At 50.0% G+C, this 26,324-nt stretch overlaps 1 protein-coding gene across 3 annotated transcripts; it reads right to left on the reverse strand.

The window, feature by feature from the left end:
• Positions 1–609: 609 nt before the first annotated feature.
• On the reverse strand, positions 610–25,825 carry CLN8 (CLN8 transmembrane ER and ERGIC protein). 3 transcript variants are annotated; one of them, XM_081046181.1, is made up of 3 exons: positions 24,756–24,908; positions 16,711–17,379; positions 610–2,366 (listed from the first exon to the last, which is right to left on the reverse strand). In XM_081046181.1, the coding sequence occupies exons 2-3, from the start codon at positions 17,251–17,253 to the stop codon at positions 2,043–2,045; spliced, it is 867 nt and encodes a 288-aa protein (XP_080902307.1). In that variant the 5' UTR covers positions 17,254–17,379; positions 24,756–24,908; the 3' UTR covers positions 610–2,042. The 3 variants fall into 3 exon arrangements, with proteins under 3 accessions (XP_080902307.1, XP_080902309.1, XP_080902308.1); XM_081046183.1 differs by lacking the exon at positions 24,756–24,908 and adding an exon at positions 25,492–25,825 and having other exon boundaries at positions 611–2,366; XM_081046182.1 differs by lacking the exon at positions 24,756–24,908 and adding an exon at positions 24,090–24,325 and having other exon boundaries at positions 611–2,366.
• Between the last annotated feature and the right edge of the window lie 499 nt (positions 25,826–26,324).

Raw genomic sequence — 26,324 nt, forward strand, 5'->3', positions numbered from 1 at the left:
CTCCGTCCTTGGCCTATTCTGTTTACCCATCCTGAAAAACAAACATGGGTAGAGAAATATTTCTTTACCGTGACATCCGCTTCCAGGTCAAAGTCAAGCTGAGGCCCCCTAACGGCCAAGCACACCTGTGATCAGGAGGACAGTCAAGGCTGGTAGTGCCAGGTCTCCCATTTTCCGAGATGCAGCATCTGAACCTTAGTGAACCCGCCCAGGCTGGCGTCGTTGCAGACAGCATCACATGGAGCACGTGTCAGCTGGCCGGCGAGTGCAGACACCCCCCTGGGGCACCACTTGGACGTGCCAGTGCGTCTCCTGTGCCCTGCAGCCCTCGCACGCGTGCACACAGCTGGGGCGGTGACCTGGGCCCGCGAGGAGCTGGAGAGCATGGTGCCACCGGGGTGTTAGCAGCCCCGGCACTGTTGGCGCACTGGGGCTTGCTCCTGAGATGGGGAGGGGCGCCCTGGGACCGCGATGTCCTCAGGAAGGTCGGATACAAAGCAAACCTTTACTGGACCAGAGGACCTGAGGACCCATCCAGGCTGTGTCTCTGGGACTGAGAACCTCAGTGGGATGAGCAGCAGCGAGACACAGGAGCTGACTGACACCCTGCAGGTTCTGTAAACATCAGTCACTTTATTACATGTCTGCCCCGGGCTACAGCTGCCACCACGACAGGAAGGTGCAGGCCACAGGGCGACAGCGTCTTCAGTTAGTGGTCCCAGCAGGGACAGGATTTGCTGGGTACTGTTAAGGCTAAAGTCACTTCTTAAAATGAGATAAATAGGGATTACATCGCTTGACCTAAACACAATCAGCAGTCAAAGCACCAGTCATGAAAACACTATTCTGAGAGTCCCAGGTTAATAACAATCCCCAGTCCCACATGATTCTCATCAAGAAACACGTGGTGTCACAAACACTTCACAGGTGCTTCCGCTAAAAATGAAATTTTGCTATGAACTGCACCTTTGCAGCAAGAATAAAATGTTCGTGTGTCTGTCACTAAACTCGCTAGATTAGTGTATAAATTCTATCTGGGCGCAAAGGTGCAAGTGACGTCGCCTGGGGCTCCTCACCAGGCAGCTGAGGGAAAGGAGGGCATAGGGCCTGGCAGTCCCCGCCCACAGCTCGGAGGGAAACTGATCACTAGCTTGTCTTGAAACCTACAGTGAAAACCAACCAAGGAATCGAGGTCTCATTTGGGCACCTGTTGGCCACTTAGTCAATTTGAAATGGCTCTACAAGCTAGACAATTATGATTACTAAACACCTACCTTATTTTGTCAGTTGATCAATACAATACAAATGCAAAATACTTGTTTTAATGTAGCTTCCTTGTAAGGAAACCTCAAAGATTTAACCTCAGCTCCCCCACATTCTCTTTGGGTGAATTCCCAAGCGGTGTGTCCCGTGTCTACACCGTTGTGCCACTAGATGGCGCCGCAGCAGCCTGGCCTTAAATTGCACACCCGGGACATTTTCACGCATTAACAAACCGTCTTGTCTTCTAGCTGAGGGCAATCCTTTCCAACCGAAAAGAATACAAGTTTTGAATAAGACACACAAAATGTCCAAGTGTGACTACAAAGAATGGATGTCTACTCAACCACACCCACCACGTGGCGTTTCTAACAGTGAAGGCACCTCACTTGCAGGCCGGCCTCAGAGGTTCCTCAGGGTGGGTTCCAGAACCCCAAATAAAGTGAGTATGGAAATGCAGCGACTCAGAGACTTTTGCCTCATTTGCTAAAAACGCCTGTACTGAAGGGCATTTTTGGAGCATGATAAAGCCAAGTGCAATAAAACGAGGCATGCCCGTATGCAAACAAAGCTGCCCCCCCAAGCCTTTCCTGATGACAAACGGGGCCGATGTGGTGAGCGCACAGGAAGAAGCCATACGAGACAACGAAGCGAGGACGGCCACCTGGACTCATGCTGCAGGCCAGCGAGCGAGTCTCGGGGGGACCTGCGGCCCTCACTTGCTCCTTGCTACCAAGCTGGCCCTGGAGCCCTCAGGGTGCCGCTGCCATGCCGCTGAGCAGCTACTGCCCCTTCTTCAGTGGCACCTGGCCATTGATGAGGTCGGCCCGGCTGCCTTTGGGCTCCGGGGGGGCGAAGTTCCAATCCACTGGGCTGAGGAGCTGCTGCGTCTTCTTGTGGGTCCAGTAGGGGTTCATGAGCAGCGTGAGGAGGCCCAGCCCGCAGAGGAAGAGCGTCAGGTGGGGCGGGTGCAGGCTGCCGGCCAGGGCGGCCCAGTGCTGGAAGCACACCCACCACATGTGGTAGGTGAGGACCATGCGGCAGTGGAACATGTGCACCATCAGCCACTGGTTCGCCTTCCAGAGCAGAGAGTCCGACCAGCCGGCCTGCGGGGACAAAGCAGACGCGTCAGCTCAGGGCCACCGAGGCTCAGAGGCAGCTCCTCCCCCGGGACTGGCTCCTGAACGCCAGCCGCTGTGAGGGGAGCCCCTGCTTCCTGCTCAGCGGCCGGCTTGCTCTTCAGAGCCAGATTCCGTCTTGTTTTCAGTCTCACTTCAATCTTTTTGCTCTTTACCTTCAATCTGCACACACTAAGTAAACATGCTTCTTAATAAAACCAGAAGACGTCCGCTGGTGCTGCCAGCCCTACTCCCAGACCCTGACCCAGGAGAAAAATGTCTCAGAAGAGAGAAGTCGAGGATGAGCCTCATTTCCGGGGAGGTTTGTGATGCTTTTACCCCAGTAGCCCTTGGACACAAGCCAAAATGAACGTGCCTTAAAATTATTCCAAATTTACATGAAAACTAGTTTCCAACAGTCGTAGCTAAAACTGGCCATGGGACCATGGGCACCACGGTGGGACCTCATGGCCGGGACCTGTCAGCACTAGGACAGGCTGACACCCAGATAGTGGGCACACTCGGGACCAGTGAGCTTGTGCACACCGCTCTTTAGCCTTCTCTCTGCGCAGAATCTTCCCCCACGGTTCCATGTCATGGCGCCCCTCTGTGGATGGAGACCCTGGCCTGTGTCTGCAGAAGGAAGCTCAGTGGTTAGCGAGCGAGGCACAAGCGCACAGGGACGGCTCTGACAGCAGGCAAGGGGACAGGCTTTACTCAAGCTGCACAACCCATCCCTGAAGGGGACACAGCAATACAACCTCCAGAGTGACTAACTGTGAAAAAGAAAAAAAGGAATTCTAACAGCATTATGTCCTAAGAATGTATACACACAGCTCTGACAAAGAAAGACAATAATCAGTGACTTAGTCACCTCAGATTAATGTAAAAATTAAAATTAAATTTTTTTTTAAATCCTAAAAAAAAAAGGAACCAGTGACTTAGGACTGCCTTAAAAATATAGGAAAACTAGAAAATATAGAAAAAATATAGAAAAAAAATATAGAAAAAAACTAGAAAAAATATAGAAAAACAAAGGATGTACTTGTTGTTGGAAATTCTGTGAGACTGCCCCAAAATAACTTCATAAAAGACGTGAATGGTCTCCACTGTGGGGTCAGACATACCCAGGAGCTTTTCTGTACAAGTGATAATTGTCTAAATAATCACCGGCACAGCTTCAAACAGTAAACACTCCAGTTGTGTTAACTCTTGCCGGGTCTAGATGAAAAATGAATGTGAAGAGGGGTGGGAGACGAGGAGAGGACCGAGCCTGAGGCTCTGCGGGGGGTGGGCGGGGGACTCCCCCAGACACAAACAGCCTTCAGTTGGCCTCACCCAGTCACAGATCAAACCCTCCAGGCCTGTGTGTGGTTCCAACGCCAGGCAGATCGGAACCACACGCTCCCCGCAAACCCTGCACTGCTGAAGTGTGATAAGAGCCGAGCAGGCATACGTCCAAACAAGCACAGCACCCCAAAAAAGCAAGAGGACAGACCCGTCCCCCAGACGGGGGACGACTCGGACAAGGAGAATCTGCATCCACCGTCTGACGGTGCAGTGACGTGAGAGTAAAACCAAATGTAAGAGGTGGACGCTTGGACTCGTTTCTTGTTTGTAAAATGAGAGGGTTCTCGGAGGTCCCTTGGCTGTCTGAAGCGCCGTGACAACTGCGGTCAGTTCTCAGTGGCGAGGGACCCTGTACGTCCCAGCCTGCCTGGCGCAGTCTCTGGCAGTCCTTTTCTCTCTCAGAAGTGCCCAGTTTGGGTGAGAAATAGTACGGTCACTCGGCCAACTGGCCCCAGTGACCAGGTCCAAAGGTGGCGAGGGAGGGTACTGAGCCTTGGCACAAACATGCTCTTGGTGTCACCCCAGGCACACGCAGGCAGCAGCCGGTGATGCCTGGACTCAGCTGGTCTCGCAAGCTGAGGCCGGGCCCGCAGCGTCCTGCTGGGTAAGAGCGGGCTGCAGGCCCCAGGCAGGGAGCGGCCGCCGACTGGGCATCTCTGCACGGCACCTGACCGGTGTCTCCGCAGCGTCCACAACTGACACATACATGCATACATGTCAGCTGCCCCACACCATGCTTTGATGTTGGTATATGAGGTGCCCCTGGACTCACGGTGGGGTTACGTTCTCATCAACCCACTGGACCCTGACACACCTAACACACTGAGCACCGCCGACCTGACACACACTCAGAACGCAACATCCAAACCCACTGGCAGTACACAGCGTAGACGCGGCTCGCCTACCTGCGTGGGGGTGGCACCGCCAGGCCCAGCGACACGAGCAGCACCACACTGCGTGTTACCAGCCCAGGAAATGACCAAAAGTGAAAAATCCAAAGTGGTTCCTGCTGAATGTTTGCTGCCTTCACACCGTTGTAAAGGCATAAGGCACGAAGCGTCCATATTGCAAACTAATTACCACAGTAAGTCTAGTTACCGTCCATCTCCATACACAGTTACAATGCTTTTCTTCAACGACAACTTATAAACTGTAGGACGTAATTTATAACTGGAAGTTTGTACCTTTAGACCACCTTCACCCCCATTCCCCCCACCCCAGCAACTACCAGTCTGTTCTCTGTTATCTACAGGTTCATTTTTGCCTGTTTTCAGATTCCACATATAAGTAAGATCGTGTGGTATTTGTCTGTCTGACCTATTTCACTCAGCACAATGCCCTCCAGGTCCCTCCAGGTTGTTGCAGATGGCACGATTTCCTTCTTTTTCACAGCTGAGTAATACTCCATGGCATAAATGGACCACGTTTTGTTTAGCCATCCATCCATCAGTGGACAGGTTGCTTCCATATCTTGGCTGCTGTGAATACTGCTGCTATGAACACGGGGTGCAGCCACCTTTTCCTTTGGATCCGTAACCGGAAGTGGGGTTCCTGGGTCATATGGTAGTTCTACTCTGATGTTGAGGAACCCCACACCGTATCCCACAGTAGCTGCACCCACTTACATCCCCACTAGGAGTGCACGAGGGCTCCCTTTCCCCACATCCATGCCCACACTTCTTATTTCTTGTCTCTTTGCTGGTGCCACTCTGACAGGTGTGAGGTGACATCTGACTGTGGCTCTCATTTGCCCTCCACTGCTGACCGGTGACGCTGATGCTGAGCAGCTTTAAGGAGTAGGTACCTGTTGCTTATGCGAATGTAACTAAGGACGCAGGGAACTTGAAAGAAGCCCTGGATGAAAGAGGCCGACAGTGCCGCCGACGGGAAACCACTAACAAGACGTCACATCTGCCCTCCTTGAGTTCACCTAGAGATTTAGTCCAGCGAAGAGACCACGCTGGTGCTCTGTGCAAATACATTAGTACTGTGTCCACTTAACAAGGCTCACCTGGTAGAGTAAATACACAAGAACAAAGCAGAGGGTTTGAAAAGAACAGACAACTGAACATGCCTCACTACATAATGAAATATAACAAAGCAGAAATAAAAGAGGTGCTGCCAGTGCTAAACCAGATAAACACTACAAAATGTAGAAATAAGTAAAAACACATGGACACTTGACCTGGGACAGCCAGTCAGATCAGCAGAAAGAAAAACTGATTTGCTTGTGATGGGACCGTCCACTGGCTACTCCTTGGGGAAATCAAGTTGGAGCTGACAGTCCATCTTAAAACTAATTTTCAAATGGATTCAATATCAATGTTTAAAAGAAAACCACAAAAATACTAGAAACAGCCACAGGGAAACAGTTTTATGATCATTGTGTGGGAAAGGGTACTCTAAACATTATGTTAGAATCATGACTCATATAAGTGAAAATTGATAGACCTGACTATGTAAAACAAAATTTCTGAACAATAAAAAAAAGTTAAAAGAATGCACGGTAAAACATCTGACAGATGACAAAGACCTTTATTATTTAAAAACCTTTTATTTATTTTAAGTGTGTTTTTCCAGGACCCATCAGCTCCAAGTCAAGTAGTTGTTTCAATCTAGTTGTGGAGGGCGCAGCTCACAGTGGCCCATGTGGGGATCGAACCAGAAAACCCGGTGTTTACGAGCATCGTGCTCTAACCAACTGAGCTAACCGGCCACCCCGACAAAGACTATTTTTAAAGTTTTTACAAATCACCAAACCCCATACACACAAAAGACTATCCTCCAATAGAAAATAAACAAGTAAAGCAATTTATAAAACAAATATGAGTGATATGAATGTCAAATATGAAAAAAAGTTCACTACAATCAAATAAATGAAAGTTGGAAACTCATTTTTTTACTTAGATTGGCAACGAATCAAAAGATTGACACAGCTAGTGCTGCCGTGGAAACAGGAGCTTGCCGTCAGTGGTGGGGGTATAAATACGTACTAGCTTCTAGGAAGTACGATGAGTAATTTGCCACTATCCTTCTCACTGCAAATGGTCTTCTCAATGGTTAATATTCACATCAGAAACAGAGGCTTTTACTCACATAATAATTACACTACATTTAGAAAACTCGAAGCTTGAGAAGTAAGTGTTCTTTGGTCTTTCTCGGGCACTAAAATCTTTGTATTCAGTGTCCCTGGATGCTCTGAGCACAGCTGGGGCACAGTAACTGAATCTGCACGTAACACAAGATTATTCTGTGCGGCTCTGGAGCCCACGACTTAGCAATGTGTTCCGGTGTACGCCTGCTGTATGTCCCCTACTTTACATCCTGGACCAGTCTTTTTGTGGATGAGTCACATTGAGATGTTTGAGCCTAGTGTAATCCACTATCAATTCTAAGCAATATTTCCAAGTGAAATTCAGCTAGGAAATGCTAAGAACAAGCCACTGTTTTTGGTGTGTAAACCTATCTTGAATTAGTGGTAACCCTAAGCTCCATTAATTGAGGGTATGATTTTGCTGTAGGCGTCTGCTGGATTTGTGGTTAATGTAAGGAAAGATGTGAGAAGTGAACACAAGGACACCCTTTTACCATCCTGTACAAGCAGCCTCAGAACAAAGTCCGTCCTGAGGGAGCAGAAGAACTCCCAAAACAAAGTCTGTCCCCCCCACCACTGGAGCCCGTCCTCTTCCTGAAGACACTGGGGACGTGAGGAGGCAGGGCCTTCCCAGCACACCCACAGCAGAGGTGCTTCTGGAGACACCTCTAGCCCTGCTCCCCTCCTCTCAGCTGGCAAGTCCCACAGGAGATGCGGCCCCACGTCTGGCTCCAGGAGAAGCCCAGACAAAAGTCTGGAAAAATACTCGTGAGACTCTTCAGCGCTGGTAGGCCCTGAGGGCTGGACAGAGAGCCAGGAAGATTTTAATTTCTTTCTGTTTTTAAAGAACTTCCTACAAAAAACAACAAAAATTCAAGGTAACCACCAACCTGTTTTCTCAAAGCGCATGAACTACATCTCGTGGGTTTCAGGTCAGGTCACTGCCGACCAGCTGTCCAGCACAGACGTGCATGGCTCCTGGGCTCTCCTGTCCCAACACGTCTTTCTGCCACAGCCCTATCGTTTGTGAAGCGGGGTATTTTCACGGAGGAGGGAGACAGAGAAGAGAGGCATGCTGGGCCCCAGCCAGCACACTGCACTCCACAACCCCAGCCGGAGAACAAAGGGCAGTCACAGACCCTGCCCTCTGTCCTCTGTGAAGGGCACCCACAGGACAGAACTGAAAAGCACGTGGCTGGGCAGTAACGAGAGGCGTGCACAGGGTGCTGACAGGTCCCCAGTCCACTCTCAGCCTCTTCTCTAAGATGACCCCACGCACAGACCAGCAGCTTCAGGGGTCACTCAGAGGCCGACTGGGTCAAATGAGTTGTTCAGCCCGTCAACGGTTTCCAACCTTTCTTCTCAGATCCTCTGCCCCCAGCCCCACTGGTGACGCTCTCCAGGCGGCACTCACATCACTTGCCACGCGACTGGTGTGGAACAGACATTTGCTATGGACAAAGGGTCTATCTACACCACTCACTGGGCATTCACTTCAGATGGACTCACACCATACGCAGTGGGCGCTGAGACAGGAATGAGAGCGTACACTTCCCTGTGTCCTCCCAAAGGTGGCAAGAATCTATGCTAACAATGTAATTAAAGGAGTCTGATGTCACAATGAGAAGAATTAAGATTATATAGAGAAGGTATACATTTTTAACATATACCTTTAAAAACATAAAGGAAACAAATACTAGACAAATAGTGATGCTGGGTCCCAACGCTCCTAATTACTAGTAAAAGAACCTTATCCACCAACAAAAAATAGAAAAACAAACATGATGTGTGACGAACATCAGCAAGATATCCCTCCACAAATACCGCTGGGACGACAGCTCACATTCTGCTTCCTTCACGAGAAACGAATGGGAAGCACCTCTCTTCAATATATGGTGCTGGGAAAACTGGACATCCACATGCAAAAGAAGGAAACCAAACCCATATCTTATACACAAATATCAACTCGGAATTGATTGAAGGCTTAAACGTAAAACCCAAAATTGTAAAACTCCTAGAAGAAAACGTAGGGAAAAAAGCTCCATGACGTTGGTCTTGGATATGACTTCATGTCTATCAAGGGCACAAGCAACAGAAAAGTGCACAAGTGGGACGACATCAAACTGACGGCTTCTCACAGCAAAGGAAATCATCAACAGAGTGAAAAGGTGACCTATGAAGTGCGAGAAAATATCTGCAAATCTGATAATCTGATAACAGATTAATCTCCAACATATATAAACAACTCCAATTCAGTAGTGAAACAGCAAAGAAACTGATTAAAAAATGCTTAACGCCCCTCGTCACCAGGGAAATGTAAATCAAAGCCACAATGAGACATCACCTCACACCTGTCAGAATGGCATCACCACAAAAACAAAGACAGGAAGTGCTGGTAGGAGGTGGAAAACCAGAAACATGCACACTGTTGGAGGGAATGAAAAATGGTGTGGCCGCTGTGGAAACAGTGTGGAGATTTTATTTTCTAAAACCGGCCCCACCCCCACAAACCCTGGAGAAGGTTTCTTACAGCAGAGGATGTCTGCGGCACCTGGGGAGATTTGGGTGGTGATCAGTAACCCAAAACCTGCACCACAGCTACGTGGGAGCAGCACTCTGGAATTTGTAAGCCTGAGGTGGAAGCTGGCTGCAGTGCCCTCGGGGTGCTGTACAAGGGGGTCACAGGTCAGGTACTGGCGTAAGACCTGAATCTGCATTAATGTCGTAAAGACCCCCATCTCGTTTTGTGACTCACTTGAACTCCATGCTGCCCACCTGGTGCTGCATCAGCCATGGGCACCCTCAACACCGGGTCAACCAGCCCAGCACACACATCTAAGGAGGCTGTTTCAACAGCTGGGCCTTACTGGCAACGGACAGTGGCAACAGGCATAGGGGGCCCTGGGCCTTTAAGCTCCTCAGGCCCAATACTGGGGGCAGCCAGCCTCAGATCATAGCGTGGCCACCCCCACATGCCTCCAGATCTAGCATGGGCAGCAGCCAACCACACACAGCTTTGAGGCACCTACCAGGTAGCCACGGGCTGGTAACAGACAGGGCTGAACTGGCCCTACACGAGAGCCCCACCCAAGAGACACCAGAAACAACACACCCAGAGGCCAGTTTCAGACCATATCAGAGCACTACCTGGTTACTCCACAAGTGGCACACCCAAAGGGGGGGGGTCTCAACAGGCACAAGAGCCTGCAGCAGTGAAGCCTCCTCTGAGGGGACAGCCCCACACAGCAGCTCATACACTGTGGGCACAGCCAATCCTCACAGCTGGTCAGCCTGGGAGTCAGCCCCACCCACTGATGCACCAAAAGCAATCAAGGCTCAACCACAACAGGAGAACACACACAAGGGAAACAAGGGATACCTCTGGAACACACAGGACAGGAGAATAGCGAAATTGTGCAAATTCAACTACAAAAGACACACACTATATAAGGTCACCCAGCAAAGACTGAGAGACACATGTGATCTACCTAATATGTAGAAGTAAACACAGCGACAGCCAGAATAAGGAAACTAAGAAACATGTCCCAAATAAAAGAAGAAACTTCCAGAAACGGGGCTAAATGAAACGGAGGCAGTCAACCTGCCAGATACAAAGTTTAAAAGACTGATGGTAGGAATGATGAAGGAACTTAGTGAGAATTTCAACAAAGAGATAGCAAGCATAAAGAAGAATATAGAAGTCATAAAAAATAACCAGTCAGAAAAAAAATATATAATAACTGAAATGAAGAACACACTAGAAGGAATCACCAGCAGATTAGATGAAGCAGAGGATCAAATCAGCGATTTAGAAAATAGCAGAATTCACCCAATTGGAACAACAAAAAGAAAAAATAAAAAACAATGAAAATAGTTTAAGAGACCCATGGGATAGCATCAAGTGCAACAACATTCGCATCATAGGAATACCAGAAAGAGAAGAGAGGGCGCAAGGGATCGAGAACCTATTTGAAGAAATAATGACCGAAAACTTCCCTAACCTGGTGAAGGAAAATGACATACAAACCCAGGAAGCACAGAAAGTTCCAAACAAGACGAATCCAAACAGGCCCACACCAAGACACATCACAGTTAAAACAGCAAAGGTTAAAGAAAAAGAGAGAATCCTAAAAGCAGCAAGAAAAAGACAGCTAGTTACAAACAAGGGAGCTCCCATAAGACTATTAGATGCCTTTTCTACAGAAACTTTGCAGGCCAGAAGGAGGGGCAGGAAATATTCAAAGTGATGAAAAACAAGGGCCTATAACCTAGATTGCTTTATCCAGCAAGGCTATCATTTAAAATTGAAGGAGAGATAAAGAGCTTCCCAGAAAAGAATAAGCTAAAGGAATTCATTACCACCAAGCCAGCACTGCAGGAAACGTTAAAAGGCTTCTTTAAGCAGAAGAAAGGTGAAAACAAACTAACAAAGGAAGACCAGGAATACAAATAATAAAATGGCAGTAACTATGTCCCTATCAATATCACTGTAATTGTAAATGGATTAAATGCTCCAATCTAAAGACATAGGGCGGCTGAGTGGATAAGAAAACAAGACTCAGGCATAGGCTGTTTACAGGAGACTCACCTCAGATCAAAAGACACACACAGACTGAAAGTAAAGGGATGGAATAAGATATTTCATGCAAATGGAAACGAGGAAAAAAGCTTCGGTAGCAATACTTATTATTGGACAAAATAGACTTTAAAATGAAGACTATAATAAAAGACAAAGAAGGGCACTACATAATAATAAAGGGATCGATCCAACAAGAGGACATAACCCTAGTAAACATCTATGCACCCAACATAGGAGCACCTAAATATATAAAACAGATGCTGACTGACATAAAAACAGAGATCAACAGTAATACTATCACAGTAGGGGACTTTAACATCCCCACTGACACCAATGGACAGGTCCTCAAGACAGAAAATCAATGTGGAAACAATGGCCTTAAATGACATATTAGACCAGTTGGCTTTAATTGATATTTTTAGAGCATTCACCCCAAAGCAGAAGAATATACATTCTTCTCAAGTACACATGGAACATTTTCCAAGACAGACCACATGTTAGGCCACAAAATAAGTCTCAATAAATTTAAGAAGACTGAAATCACATCAAGCATCTTCTCTGACCACAGTGCTATGAAAACTAGAAATCAATTACAAGAAGAAAACCAGAGAACACACAAATATCTGGAGGCTGAATAACATGTTACTAAATAACGAGTGGGTCAACAATGAGATCAAGGAAGAAATCAAAAGATACCTTGAGACAAATGAAAATGAAAACACAACAACCCAAAATCTATGGGATGCAGTGAAAGCAGTCCTAAGAGGGAAATTCATAGCAATGCAGGCCTACCTCAAAAACAAGAAAAATATCAAATCAACAGTTTATCTTTACACCTAAGGGAACTGGGAAAAAAACAGCAAAATAAACCCAAAGGGAGTACAAGGAAGGAAATAATAAAAATCAGAGCAGAAATAGATAAGAGACAAAAAAGCAAACAACCAAAAAAAAAAAAATACAAAAGACCAATGAAACCAAGAGCTGGTTTTTTGAAAATATAAACAAAATGGACAAAACTATAGCCAGACTCATCAAGAAAAAAAGAAGACCCAAATTAAAAAATAAAAATGAGGCCGGCCCAGTGGCTCAGGGGGTTGGAGTTCTGTGCTCCTAATGCCGAAAGCTGCTGATTTGATTCCCACATGGGCCAGTGGGCTCTCAACCACAAGGCTGCTGGTTCATCTCGACTCCTGCAAAGGATGGTGGGCTGCACCCCTGCAACTAAAATTGAACACAGCATCTTGAGTTGAGCTGCCGCTGAGCTCCTGGATGGCTCAGTGGGTTGGAGCGTGTCCTCTCAACCACAAGGTCGCCGGTTTGATTCCTCAACTCCCGCAAGGGATGGTGAGCTGCACTCCCTGAAACTAACAACGGCAACTGGACCTGGAGCTGAGCTGAGCCCTCCACAACTAAGATTGAAAGGACAACAACTTGACTTGGAAAAAGTCCTGAAGTACACACTGTTCCCCAATAAAGTCCTGTTCCCCTTTCCCAAATATAAATAAATAAATAAACAAACAAATAAATAAGCAAATACGCAAATAAACAAAATAAAAATGTAGGATTTAAAAAATAATAATAAAATAAAAAATAAAAAACAGAAATGAAAGAGAAGTGACAACAGATGCCACAAAAATACAAAAAAATTTAAGAAAATACTACGAACAATTATATGCCAACAAATTCGACAATTTGGAAGAAATGGATAAATTTCTAGAAGCACACAATCTTACAAAGTGCAATCAAGAAGAAATAGAAAATCTGAACAGAATGATTACTACCAATGAAATTGAATCAGTAATCAACAAGCTCCCAACAAACAAAAATCCTGGACCGGATGGCTTCACAGGTGAATTTTACCAAACATTCAAAAAGGAATTAACACCTATTCTCCTCAAACTATTCCAAAAAATCCGGAAGGAGGAAAAGGTCCTAAGTTCATTTTACGAGGCCTATTACCCTGATCCCAAAACCAGACTAAGATACTATAGGCCGACATCCCTAATGAACATAGATGCAAAAATCCTCAACAAGATATTAGCAAACCGAGTTCAGCAATACATTAAAAAGATCATACACCACAATCTAGTGGGATTCATTCCTAGTATGCAAGGTTGGTTCAATATCTGCAAATCAATTAACGTGATACACTACATTAAACAGATGAAAAATAAAAATCATATGGTCATATCAATAGATACAGAAAAAGGATTTGAAAAAAATGCAACATCCATGTATGATAAAAACTCTTAGCAAAGTGGGAATAGAGGAATCATATCTCAACATAATAAAGGCCATATATGACAAACCCACAGCTAACATCACTCAATGGGGAAAAGCTAAAACCATTCTCCTTAAGATCAGGAAAAAGGCGAGGTTGCCCACTTTCTCCACTTCTATTCAACATAGTTCTGGAAGTTCTAGCCACAACAATCAGAAAAGGAAAAGAAATAAAAAGCATCCAAATCGGTAAGGAGGAAGTAAAACTGTCATTATATGCAGATAGTGTGATACTATATACACCAAAAAACTATTAGAACTCATAAATGAATTCAGTAAAATAGCAGGATACAAAATTATTATGCAAAAATCAATTGCATTTGTATACACCAATAACAAACTATCAGAAGGAGAAATTAAGAAAACAATCCCATTTACAATTGCCACAAAAACAATAAAATACTTAGGAATAAATTTAACCAAGGAAGTAAAAGACCTGTACTCAGAAAGTTATAAGACATTGAAGAGAGAAATTAAAAAAGACACAAATAAATGGAAATACATACCATACTCATGGATAGGAAGAATTAATATAGTTAAAATGTTCATACTACCTAAGACAATATATAAATTCAATGTAATCCCTATCAAATTACCAAAGTCATTTTTCACAGAACTAGAACAAATAATCCCAAAACTTATATGGAACCATAAGAGACCCCAAACCACCACGGCAATTTTGAGAAATAAGAACAAAGTGGGAAGTATCAAGGTACCTGACATCAAATCATACTACAAGGCTATAGTAATCAAAATAGCATGGTATTGGCATAAAACCAGACACACAGATCAATGGAACAGAATAGACAGCCCAGAAATAAATCCATGCCTATATGGTCATTTAATCTATGACAATGGAAGCAAGAATTTACGTTGGGGTAAAGACAGTCTATTCAATAAATGGTGCTGGGAAATCTGGACAGACACATGCAAAAAAATGAAGCTGGACCACTGCCTTACGCCATAAATGAGAATAAATTCAAAATGGATTAAAGACTTAAATGTAATACCTGAAACCATAAAACTCCTAGAAGAAAATATAGAAAGTAACCTTGCAGACATTACCATTAGTAATATTTTTACTGATATATCCCCTCGGGCAAGGGAAGCAAAAAAATTATATAAATATGTGGGACTACATCAAACTAAAAAGTTTTTTCACAGCAAAGGAAACCATCAATAAAACAAAAAGGCATCCTACCGAATGAGAAATTTACCAATGATACATCTGATAAGAGGTTAATATCCAAAATTTAACGAAAACTCATACAACTCAATACCAAAAAAACAAACAACCCAATTTAAAAAATGGGCAGAGGACATGGAGACATTTTTCTAAGAGGACGTACAGATGGCGAACAGACATATGAAAAAATGCTCAACATCACTAATCATCAGAGAAATGCAAATAGAAACCACAGTGAGATCCCACCTCACACCTGTCAGAATGGGCATCATCAATAAATCAACAAACAAGTGTTGGTGAGGATGTGGAGAAAAAAGATCCCTCGTGTACTGTTGGTGGGATTGCAAATTGGTGTAGCCACTATGGAAATCAGTATGGAAGTACCTCAAAAAATTGAAAATAGAACTACCTTATGACCCAGCAGTTCCTCTCCTGGTTATTTATGCAAAGTAATCCAAAATACTAATTTGAAAAAATATGTGCGCCCTATGTTTATTACAGTGCTGTTCACAATAGCCACAGTATGGAAAACAACTGAAATGCCCATCGATAGACGATGAATAAAGAAACAGTGGTACATTTATACAATTACTCAGCCATAAAAAAGAATGAAGGGGCAGCCGGATGGCTCAGATGGTTAGAGTGGTAGCTATTAACAACAAGGTTGCTGGTTCAATTCCCGCATGGGATGGTGGGCTGTGCCCCTTGCAACTAAAGATTGAAAACGGCGACTGGACTTGGATCTTAGCTGTGCCCTCCACAACTAGATTGAAGGACAAAGACTTGGAGCTGATGGGCCCTGGAGAAACACACTGTTCCCCAATATTCCCCAATAAAAAATTAAAAAAAAAATAGAATGAAATCCTACAATTTGCAACAACATGGATGGACCTAGAGAATATTATGCTAAGTGAAATAAGTCAGACTGAAAAAGACAAATACCACATATGTGATCTCACTGATACGTGGAATCTAAAGAACAAAGTGAGCAAACAAGACAGAAATAGACTCAGGTATATATATAAAAAACCTGTTGGTTGCTAGATGGGAGGGAGGAGGGGATGGAGGAGAAAGTACAGGGATTAGAAAGTGCAAATTAGTAGACACCATATATTCATGCGGACATGAAATACAGTGTGGGGAATATAATCAACAGTGTAAAGATTATGTAGGGTGCCCGATGGGCACTGGACTTATTGGGGGATCACTTCAGACTGTGTAGATGCCTGACCACTGCGCTGTACACCTAAAGCTAAAGCTGAATTATATTATATATGAACTATAATTAAATATATATGTGTATATATATATATACATATATATATATATACATATATATATATATATATATATATATATATATGGCGTTACGGGATGTGAAGCACGGCATAAGGCATAAGAAAGATAGTGAATGTTATCGTAACAGCTATATATGACGTCAGACAGGTAGGTTTGGGGGGTGGGGTTATCACTTTGCGAGGGGTGTAGATGTCTAACTTTTATGTTGCTTTGTACACCTGAAACTAATTTTAAAAAATTGAAAGAAAATAATTTAAAAGCCTTTGAAAGAAAGAAAAAACCATGTTTTCTGGAGCTCAGATGCTATCCACAAATGCAGGGACCCGCTGATCCTCTTCCTTACGGAGCTGGGAGCTAACAGGTTTAAACTTGATTAAAAGGGATTGAACCCCAGGAGCTGGTGACTGGCGATGAACTCTGTGACCCGTCTGCTGAGGTGTCCACGGCGAGGTGACAGGCGCTATGCACCTAAGGCGCGCTGCCAGCTCCAGCTGCGTGGCCAAGGCGGAAAGCCCAGGCCCTGCACTCTGTAGCGCACACTTACCTTCAGGAGCATCCAGGAGATGCAGGTGAACGGGGTGCTCACCTCCAGGAGCAACGTGGTCATGGCGAGATAGTGTCCGGCTTTGACGTTCACCACGGAGCCTAGAAACCCCAGGAAGGCAAACAGATGGTGCAGAACTAAAAACCAGTCCCACGTCCAGAAGAAGAAGTTGGACAGGTGAACCGCTACGTTCTCCAACAAGAAGAAGCCCGTTGCCGTAGCGATGTGAAACCAGCACCAGTTCTGCTGGCCACACGCCCTGTCGGCGTGCAAGACAGGGTCCACCAGCAGCGCCCACAGGCCCGCCGCGGTGCTCTGCACACCAAAGACGGCACGGGTGGCCGCCAGGTTCCAGAAGACCTTCTCTTTGGCCACCAAAGAACGGTAGGTGGCATTCAGGGAGGACGACAGCTGGTGGCACACCACAAAGACGCCCAGGTAGAAGACAAAGCCAGCGACCACCAGGGTCGAGCGAATCTGCCATGAAGCGTAGTCCAGGTCAAAAATGCTCTCTGATGTCCCTCTATCACTTGCAAGACTCATTGTCCTGAATTTTATATTGAAAGCATTCGTGGCCAACACGGGGCTTTGGGGCCCCACGCTGCGTCTTGTCCTAGAGGACAAAGGCAGGACAGCGGTGTCTAGGATCTTCGTGTGTCTGCCTTCAATCTGCAGAAAGAACAGGTAATTCACTTTGTGTCAACTAAATTGAAGCGAGGATACAACACGACTCCAGGGCCACAAAAACATCATAATAGGAAGTACTGTTACTATCATTTACCTCATTTTTATACACAATTGAAGATACATAAACAAGGTAAGAAACATCCACTGGCCGTATAGGAGACAGAAAGAAAAATGAAAGATGGAGCGGGGCAGCCCAGAGCTGGACGCGGGCACTAACAGGCAGCCCGAGGCCCCGCCTACCTGCATGGCAGGCTGTCGGATTCCAAGCATAAAAAACCTTCAGATGATAACACTGGAGTTCCTGTGGGAAAGCCTTTTACTCCCAGAACCCGAGACAGGAACACAGCCCTGCTCTCCAGTGTGTGTGGCGAAGCTCTTTGCCAACGGCACCACATTCCCACAGCCATGGGATAGACACCTGCAGGCAACCCGGGGTTCAGGTGGCCTCGGACGTCCGGAGGCTGCTTCCTCATGCTGGGAGCACCGAGGAGGCAATGCATGCACAGGACCTAAACAAGGTCTGGCACACAGTAGGCATTCACGTGGTTTAGCACTGGGAGCGTCACCATGTATCGCCATTCAGATGTCCCCATGGACAGGAGCTAAGTCTGTAACCTGCCAACAGTGTGGCCTGTCACCAGCATCCCGTCTGCAAGCAGTACACTGATGAGGTCCCGGGAGTGAGGCCACACCCCGTGACCCCCTCCGCACAGGACAGACACTGCGAAGGACCCACTGTGCACCGTCCTCTGCAGCTCCACGGCTCTCGCCAGCCTGCGCTGCCTCGGCCCGACGAAGCCCACTCTGTTCCCCTGGCCTTCTCCAGCTCTCAACCTCAAGGTGGCAATTCTAATTCAAACCATGAAAACAGTCCCCTAAACTAAGTACATCAATGATGACCTAACCCAAGGGCCACAGGAAGTTTACCGGTACCCTGTTGCACAAATTCACTTTCTCCTGCTGACAGTGGTGGTCTATAGGCCGGGAAAACACTCTGAATGTATTTACCTATTCATGAAATCAGCTCACTTAAAATAAGTCAATAACCTCTCCACAACAATGTAAAAACGAAAGTCCATTCTTCCATTGCTCTTTTTGGATTTCTCTAGTCACAACCAATCCTCTTCTTACTTTAACTTACAAGGTCAATTAAGTTAGCGAACTCATCCTAGAAAAAGTGCTACATACCTCACTGCTGACTATCACTATGGTCACCTTCGAAGTCCTCCCCTTGGGAAGCTATGCACCGACAGCAGCACCTAGTCCACCCTTCAGAGCAGTTTGGGAACTCTTTTTCTGGAATGGCCATCACAGTTGTCGTCATATTACCCTTGAGGTGCTGAAAGTCATCAAAATGTCTTCCTCTTAATATTTCCTTTATCTTCAGGTAAAGAAAGAAGTCATTGGGGGCCAGAGCAGGTGAGTAGGGAGGGTGTTCCTATACAGTTATTTGTTTCCTGGCTAAAAACTCCCTCAGAGACAGTGCCCTGTGAGCTGGTGCATTGTCGTGATGCAAGAGGCATGAATTGGTGAAAAGCTCAGGTCATCTGTTTCACGCAGCCTTTTCAGCACTTCCAAATAGTAAACCTAGTTAAGTGTTTGTCCAGTGGGTACAAATTCATAATGAATAATCCCTCTGATATCAAAAAAGGTGAGCGACATCGCTGCAACACATTCGGGAACTTAAGTGTCAGACCTCGTAGATCTGAGCAAACTTGGAGACCGCACACAACAGGCTTCCAGTTTTATTCCAACGGACAATGCACTTGACTTTGTGGCTCCCACTCCGGTTACCTTGTTTGTTTTATCCTAGTCAGCACACACCACGTAGTGTCGTTAGCACTCCAGGAAGCCATGACAGTCTGTGCTCCGTCGCTGGGAGTGTGAACTCGGAGCTCTGCACCCCGCACCTCACTGTGCTAACTGAACCTTTGAGTTCTATGAAACAGCACATTGTCCTGACCTGGGCCTGTACCCAGCGGAGCCCTTCCTCACCACCCCCAGCCCTGTCACCTCAGGTCTTGACTTCAACATTACTTCCTCCAGAAGCCTTCCCAGACTGGGAGGTGCCACAGACTAGGGCAGGCGCCTCGGCTGAGCGCCAACGCACCGTGTCTCTGTTAGAGAATCTACAGCGCACGCTGCGTGCTCAGGTAAGCTGACGTGCACTGGACAAACAGCTCCGAGGGCCTGAGCCCGCGCTGGCCAGAGGCGGCGTGCAGGAAACACTGCTACGATGACCGCGCAGACTTCAGAACGCTAGGCGGTCACACCCGCTGAGCAGGGACTCAGTTTTGCTCGTGACAGTGCAAACAGGTCCCACGTGCCGGATCTGAAGGGACCTCTGCGCCTGAGTGGGGCCTCGCATCTCACAGGCACGAACACAGGGGAGAGCCGGGGATGGGAGCCCGTCCCCAGCAAAGCTGCTCAGCAGCCAGCCTTCCACTCCCCACTGGGTCCTTTCCCACCCCGCCTTCCACACGCCACACTGTGCAGGGGCTTTCCTGAGGAAGGAGCCTCGTCACCCATGCCGGTGACCGTGGAGCAGGGCTGCAGAGGGTTCTAGCTGTGCCACTAAAATGTTCCGTCCTTTGGGGCATCGCACATTTAACTGAACCACGAGGCCACAAAACTGGAGCCTGGAGCAGTGAAAACCAGAAAACTTGTTACTCAGCTCACAGTCCCCACGACTGCTCTGTGGACCCAGAAACACGAGCTCATTTCACACAAACTATAAGGAACCATTTCTCTTACTCCAGAACTCTGAGGTTTGGCTGGCCAGGTGATTCAGGGCCACATCACACAGGTGATTGTTCCTGCGTCTCAGCCAACGCTCGCCGTGTGACGATAACCCCGATTCTTCCCCCACGGTCCCTGAGCTGCTTCTGTCCGCAGGAGGTCCCGTCACCGGGGACACGACTGGTGAGGACACAACAGATGGAAACAAGCCATAACACATGACATGGAAGTCTGTGTTATGCCAGGGCTGCAGCTCACTCACACACCTGGAAACCCACTTCGGAGTCAATATGCACACAGAGCAAGTTTAACACTACGTCAGGAGGCCGGCAAGAGCACTTGGCTTTGGGTATCCGTGCGTGTAACTGCTCTTCATGCATATTTTCCATATTACGATGTCTTAACACCTTAAACTCTTCCTGGCTGGGGACAGACTTCCCCTCCCAGCTGGCCACTCCTTAGGGACAGTGTAGGGCCAGCTGGGACACACCTGGATCTGCCATCCACTGTCCAGGGCCAGCCCCCCCACCTACCCTGCCGGAATCACCCAGGACCAGGTGCCAGGCAACCAGGGACCCCCTCCCTCTGCCCTGACAGCCCCAAACCAATGGAACTATTCAAATCAGCCGGGCCTGAGTGTGCACCCACCTACCTTCCCGGGGAACCCACTGCGGGTCGGGCCTGAGTCTCCCCACTCTGGTCTTCTCTCTCCCGTCCCCCGGGGCATCCACGCGGTCTGAGTCTGGGACCTGAGCGTGGAACAGACTGTGCCCTGAACCTCTCCTGCATCTCCCTGTGGCTGCAGCGGACTGACTGGCTGCAAAGGAACACAGAACAGCCTGCTTCTGCGGCAGCTCAGGCTTACCCCCAGGGAGGCGGCACACTGGGAGAGGAGGCAGGTTTTCAGTGTTGGGTAGAAAGGAAGCCTCACCATCTAGACCAGGGGTGTCCAAACTGCAGCCCGCAACCCATTGTTAATTGGCCCGCAGCAAATTCCAAAAATATGTTTAGTTTACTTAAATAAACCAGGTGAGGCAATACGTACTTCACGTCGAGTGAGTGGCCCGGCTGTTTGTGTATTTTACCGCATACGGCCCTTGGTGAAAACCGTTGAAGAAAGTTTGGACAGCCCTGCCCTAGAATGTAACAGTGATCCACTAAAAGGGTTGCCCTGCACAAAACTGTAAACTCTGCTAAAACATGGACCCGTCCTTACATTTCTTGCACTTTCCTACAAGTCAGTCATGAGATCGGGTTCCAGTTCCCATTTTGCCCCAATTGCATCAACATGCCCTTGGCTGAGCCACCTAACTTCTGCCTTCAAATGGGAGCGTCCCCGTGACTCTGACTAAAGCACACACCCGAGTTCACCTCAGTGGAAGCGGTTAGTCCAGCTGCTGTTTCAGGAAGGTTGGGTTGCGGTGGGAGGGACTCCAGGGCACTAGGACCAAAGAATCAAGAAAGGTCGGCTTAATGGGTCCGATGTGGTTCTGCTTTTTAAGAACTAAGAAAACAAGTTTCTTAGGCGCACTGAACCCTCTGACTATGGGAATACAAAACACATAAACAGAGCAGTCGGTCACTGGCTGCGAATATGAAGGACCCGCAGTGCTTCAGGTGGTCTGAAGTGTCAGCTACATACAAAACAAGCCCCAAAGCCCTGATTCTCTCAGAGAAACCCTGAGGAAAGCCTTCCCCCGACCTCCCTGCTCCCCACCAAGCAGCACAAGAGGATCCCGAGGGGGGCAGCAGAGTCTGGGAGGTGACAGCAGGAGTGACAGAAAATGGAAGTGCGGAGGCCACAAGTCCAAGGGCCACTCACCGCACACCCAGGCTGGCGAGGACGTGGGAGGGGCGAGAACACGGAGCCCAGTCAGGGGGGCGGGTCCCACGTTTCTGAAGCACGTGCTGGACTGCCTTACAGTGAGCGGCCTTGAGACAGGGTGGCAGGGACAGGGTGGAGGCCAGGGGCAGGCAGGAGACTGTGCAAGCACCCCCGGTGGCTCCACGGACTCAGAAACCAGGAAACACACTGTGCTTCCAAGTTCATGGCACTGGAAAAACCGAGACTGGCTTCTGGGCCGTCCAGCCATCTAGGCAGCCCTTTTGAAGGTCGTGTCATGAAAGAACTGCAGACAGGTCATGGTCAGACACAGACACACAAACAGGTGAGCTGGGCTGTGACAGGGCAAACCCTCTGCAGTCACAGCCGGTGCCAATGCAACAGATGGAAACAAGCCACCATAAGCCCAGTTCCGGTTACCTTTTCCAGTCCCATCACCTGCCCCCATTTGGATCCTTAATCAGCACCTCTTCACTGTGTGTGTGGGGGACACACACGACACACGCAGAGCATGTCTGGGGGAGCCGGTGCTCGTCTGCTCTGACCTGTCACTGTGGTGTCTCGCCCCGTGGGGTGCATCGACAAGCTGAACCCCGAGCCAGGAGGGAATGAGGCATCTGCGGACCCCGGCCAGGCAGTGGGCCTCCCTCCCTGGAGCCCTGCACAGGCACTGCTGACCCCACAATGTCGCAGGCCCACACCCTGAGCCCCCTCGTCCCAGGCCCACATCCACAAGCCCAGCCAGGCTGTTTGGACAGCAGCACGCATGGGACTGTGCCGGCCTCCACCTCCTCCTTCCTCTCATTGGGCTGCTCACCCTGAGCACATCCCTCCCCTCAGAGGCACAGGGGACATGGCTCACTGCCAGCCCCGCTCTGCCTCCAGACCCAGACTTACGGGCTTCTGCTGTGGCCTGAAGCCTAAATAGTAATTCACAGCTGGAAGTCACCGTTCCTTCCCTGGAGAACAACTGGACACCCAATAGCGTGGCTCAACCTGCTCTTTCACGCCCCAGGCTCCCAGCGTATCTCAGTGGCTGAGGAACCACAGAGCAGGGGGTGGCTCCTGGGAGGGCTGAGAGTCCCGTCCCAATGCTCTGCAGCCTTAATTTTCTTGGGAAAACCTATCTACAAAACTATCTCCGTCCCTGCTTTGTAGGCTGTGATGGCGTAAGCTGTGCTCCTGCACGGGACTGGGCACTTCTTACATCAACAGGCTGCTAGTCCCAGTGGGGCTGTGTGACCAGGCAGCACGTCTCCACGATGGGACTCAATGGCCACCAGGCCCTTCAGTTCCTACACGTCTCCTATGGACACCAGCGTTTTGTGCTTGGTTAAGATAACCGACCCAAAACTTGAACATGAAGTCAAAAAGGAGAAAAAAGGGTGTGTGCTTTATGTCAGGCTAGATTAGTGCTTAACAACCCCCTGAGGATCACCTGACTTGCTAGGAGACTTAAGTGACACTCACTGTTCACAAGGAAGGGGGCCCAGACATTTCAGTCTAAGTCATATGTTAATTAGCGCACACCACACTGACAAGATGCAGCAATTGTCCTTTCCACCCGAGAGCTCATCTCAAAGGCTGTCCCGCTGCACCGGCGGCGTTCTGCGGTGCGGTCCCTGACCCAGCAATCTCATCTCAGCATTCCTCCTTCACTCGCATTTGAACAGGCTTTCTCTGCCCGTCATCCGGCTGGGCGGTTGGCCAAGGAGCTAAATGTAACCTGACAGTGCTCACTGTTTGGATAGGAATGATGTTTGTAACATTCTGAGAATTACCGCTTGACAGCTTGTAACAATGTTTCTTGCAAAATCAAAAGATATACATGCTCAATGAACAAAATTCAGACAATATAAACAAGCATCAAGTACAAAAGTAAAAACTTGTAACCCTCCTATCCAGCTCTAAGCACTATTACCATTTGTTGGTGCCCGCCGGGGCCCTGTTTTACTAAACTTTTTTTCCCCATAAAAACGGACCAAAGTATACACGCTGCCTTGCGGCCTGCTGCTTTCGTGCGAGCAACGTGTGGCTCCGTTCCCGCTTGAACCGTCTCGTAAGGGATTCTCACGCGAGGCCCCAATCCGGGGGCTGTGCCATCACTTACTTTCCCCGCGGCCCCCTAGCTCCGTCCCCAGCTCCTCGCCGCTGTTAAACTGGTCACATCTGTGAGGCCGGCGGAGACCCTATGATTCCAGCTGCAGTTGTTGGGGATAAGAGACGCTCAGCCAGAACTTCCACGCGGAGCGGCCTGCGAGTTCGCCGCCTGACCGTGGGCGCTGTTTCTCCGAGCAAAACACGGGGACGCCGCGGGGCCGGTGAGGGGCCGACGACCCCGCCCCCGCAGGTCAGGCCCCGCCCCCGGCCCGGCCCCGCCCCTGCACCCAGGCCCCGCCCCGGCCCGGCCCCGCCCCCCGCAGCCCGGCCCCGCCCCTGCACCCAGGCCCCGCCCCTGCACCCAGGCCCCGCCCCCGCAGGTCCGGCCCCCGCCCCCCCGGCCCGCGCGCCCGCGACAGCAGACCCGGTGCCGTGGGTCCCGCGGGAGACGGAAGACCCGGGTCCGCGCCGGGATGTCGCGCCCACTAGACCGCGCCGCGGGGGAACGCAGGCCGGACCCCGGGTGGGCGGCGCAGAGCTCGGCCGCGCGCGGGGCGGGAGGAGGCGCCCACGGGACCCCGGCCCGGCCCCCTCACGCCCTCTCCGCCCGCGCGCGCCAGCCGGGCCCCCCCACTGCCCCGGCCTGCCCAGCGCGGACGCGCGTCTGTGCCCTCACCTGGGCCCGCGCCCCGCCGGCAGCCAGCGCCCGCACGGCCGCCGTCACGGCCCGGCCCCTGTCACGGGTCCTCACCCCGGCCGGGGCCTCACCGACCGCAGCCGTCACCCCCCCGACCGCAGCCGTCACGACCGCGGCGCAAACGCGCCGCGCATGCGCACCCTGGGGTCAGCCCGCGACGGCCGGGCGCTACCACCGGCGCGGGGGTGCGGGCAAGACCGCGGGGGCGGGGCCGGGCGCTACCACCGGCGCGGGGGTGCGGGCAAGACCGCGGGGGCGGGGCCGGGCGCTACCACCGGCGCGGGGGTGCGGGCAAGACCGCGGGGGCGGGGCCGGGCGCTACCACCGGCGCGGGGGTGCGGGCAAGGCCACGGGCTCGCGTGCTGTCTTTCCCGCGTTCTCTAAAGTGAGCTGACACGGGACGCACGGCCACGCCGCAGCCTGAGCACTGGCGAACACCGGGCTGTACGAGGGGTCGTCCGTGCGGACGCCCGGGGTCCCCAGGGGAGCGCGGCCCGCGAAGCCTCTGTGCCCACCGCCCCTAGGAGGCCCTGGAACAGCCTGAAGCCGACACCACCGAGAGCCCTGAGACCCCACGGAGCCCGCCCAGAGCCCTCTGAGCCCGTCCCGCGCCACGCGAGCTGAGGTCCGCGGACGCCACCCGCCGAGGCCCCCGCTAAGGTGCGCGCGGGGCTGCGCCGTCCCCAGGGGAGCGCGGTGGCCCCGCTGTCTGAACCTGCAGTGAAAGCCCGCGGCGGCCGACCCCACAGCCCCAGACGTGGCGCGTCCTCCGTGTCGCCTCCCAGACGCCCTGCGTTGCAGGCCGACGAGCGGAGTTCGCTCGGCCTTGCTTTCTGCCCGCGAGGTCAGAGGAAACCCTGTGCGGCTCCGCACTGACGGCCCGAGACGGCCTGACGGTCACCAGGCAGGACAGACCCAGTTGCTGGTCCCCAGGGACCCCGCAGATGGTTGAACAGGCTTCTGCTGGCCTGTGGTTTCGGAGAAGGGACGCGCTCCGGCGCAGCTCGTACTGATGGAGACGCGCCGCCCCCCCACCCCACCGCGCCGCCCCGCAGGCCCCTCCCGCGGTGCCCCGCGTCGCCTACCCTCCCCCGGTCCCAGAGCCCTCTTCCCGCAAGACGGGCATTGTGACAGCGCCCGCCCCAAATACTGCCCATGGAAGGAGCTGGTAAGACCTGGAACAGCAAGGGGTGGTGGCTGCGCCCTGCACCTGGCCAGGGCAAGTGGGCCGGAGCTGAGCTGCCCCCCACAACTAAGACTGAGGGGACAGCAACTTGACTCGGAAAAAGGCCTGGACGTGCACACTGTTCCCCAGTCAAGTCCTGTTCCCCTGCCCCAATAACATCTTTAAAAAAAAATGTGGTTTTGGAGCCAGACACACCCACTCAGCCGCTGAGCGTGGGTTGTGACGTGTGGCGGGCAGAAGGGAAGGTGCTCTGGGCCTTCCTGGGCGCTCCCGGCGGTGGCAGGTGCCCAGCCGGCGGCCCAGCGCTGTCACTACACGGCAGAGCCCTTCCTGCCCAGGAACTTCACCCTGAAGCCTTTTCT

The sequence above is a fragment of the Rhinolophus hipposideros genome (assembly GCF_964194185.1).
Source record: "Rhinolophus hipposideros genome assembly, chromosome: 4".
Classification (NCBI taxonomy): domain Eukaryota; kingdom Metazoa; phylum Chordata; class Mammalia; order Chiroptera; family Rhinolophidae; genus Rhinolophus; species Rhinolophus hipposideros.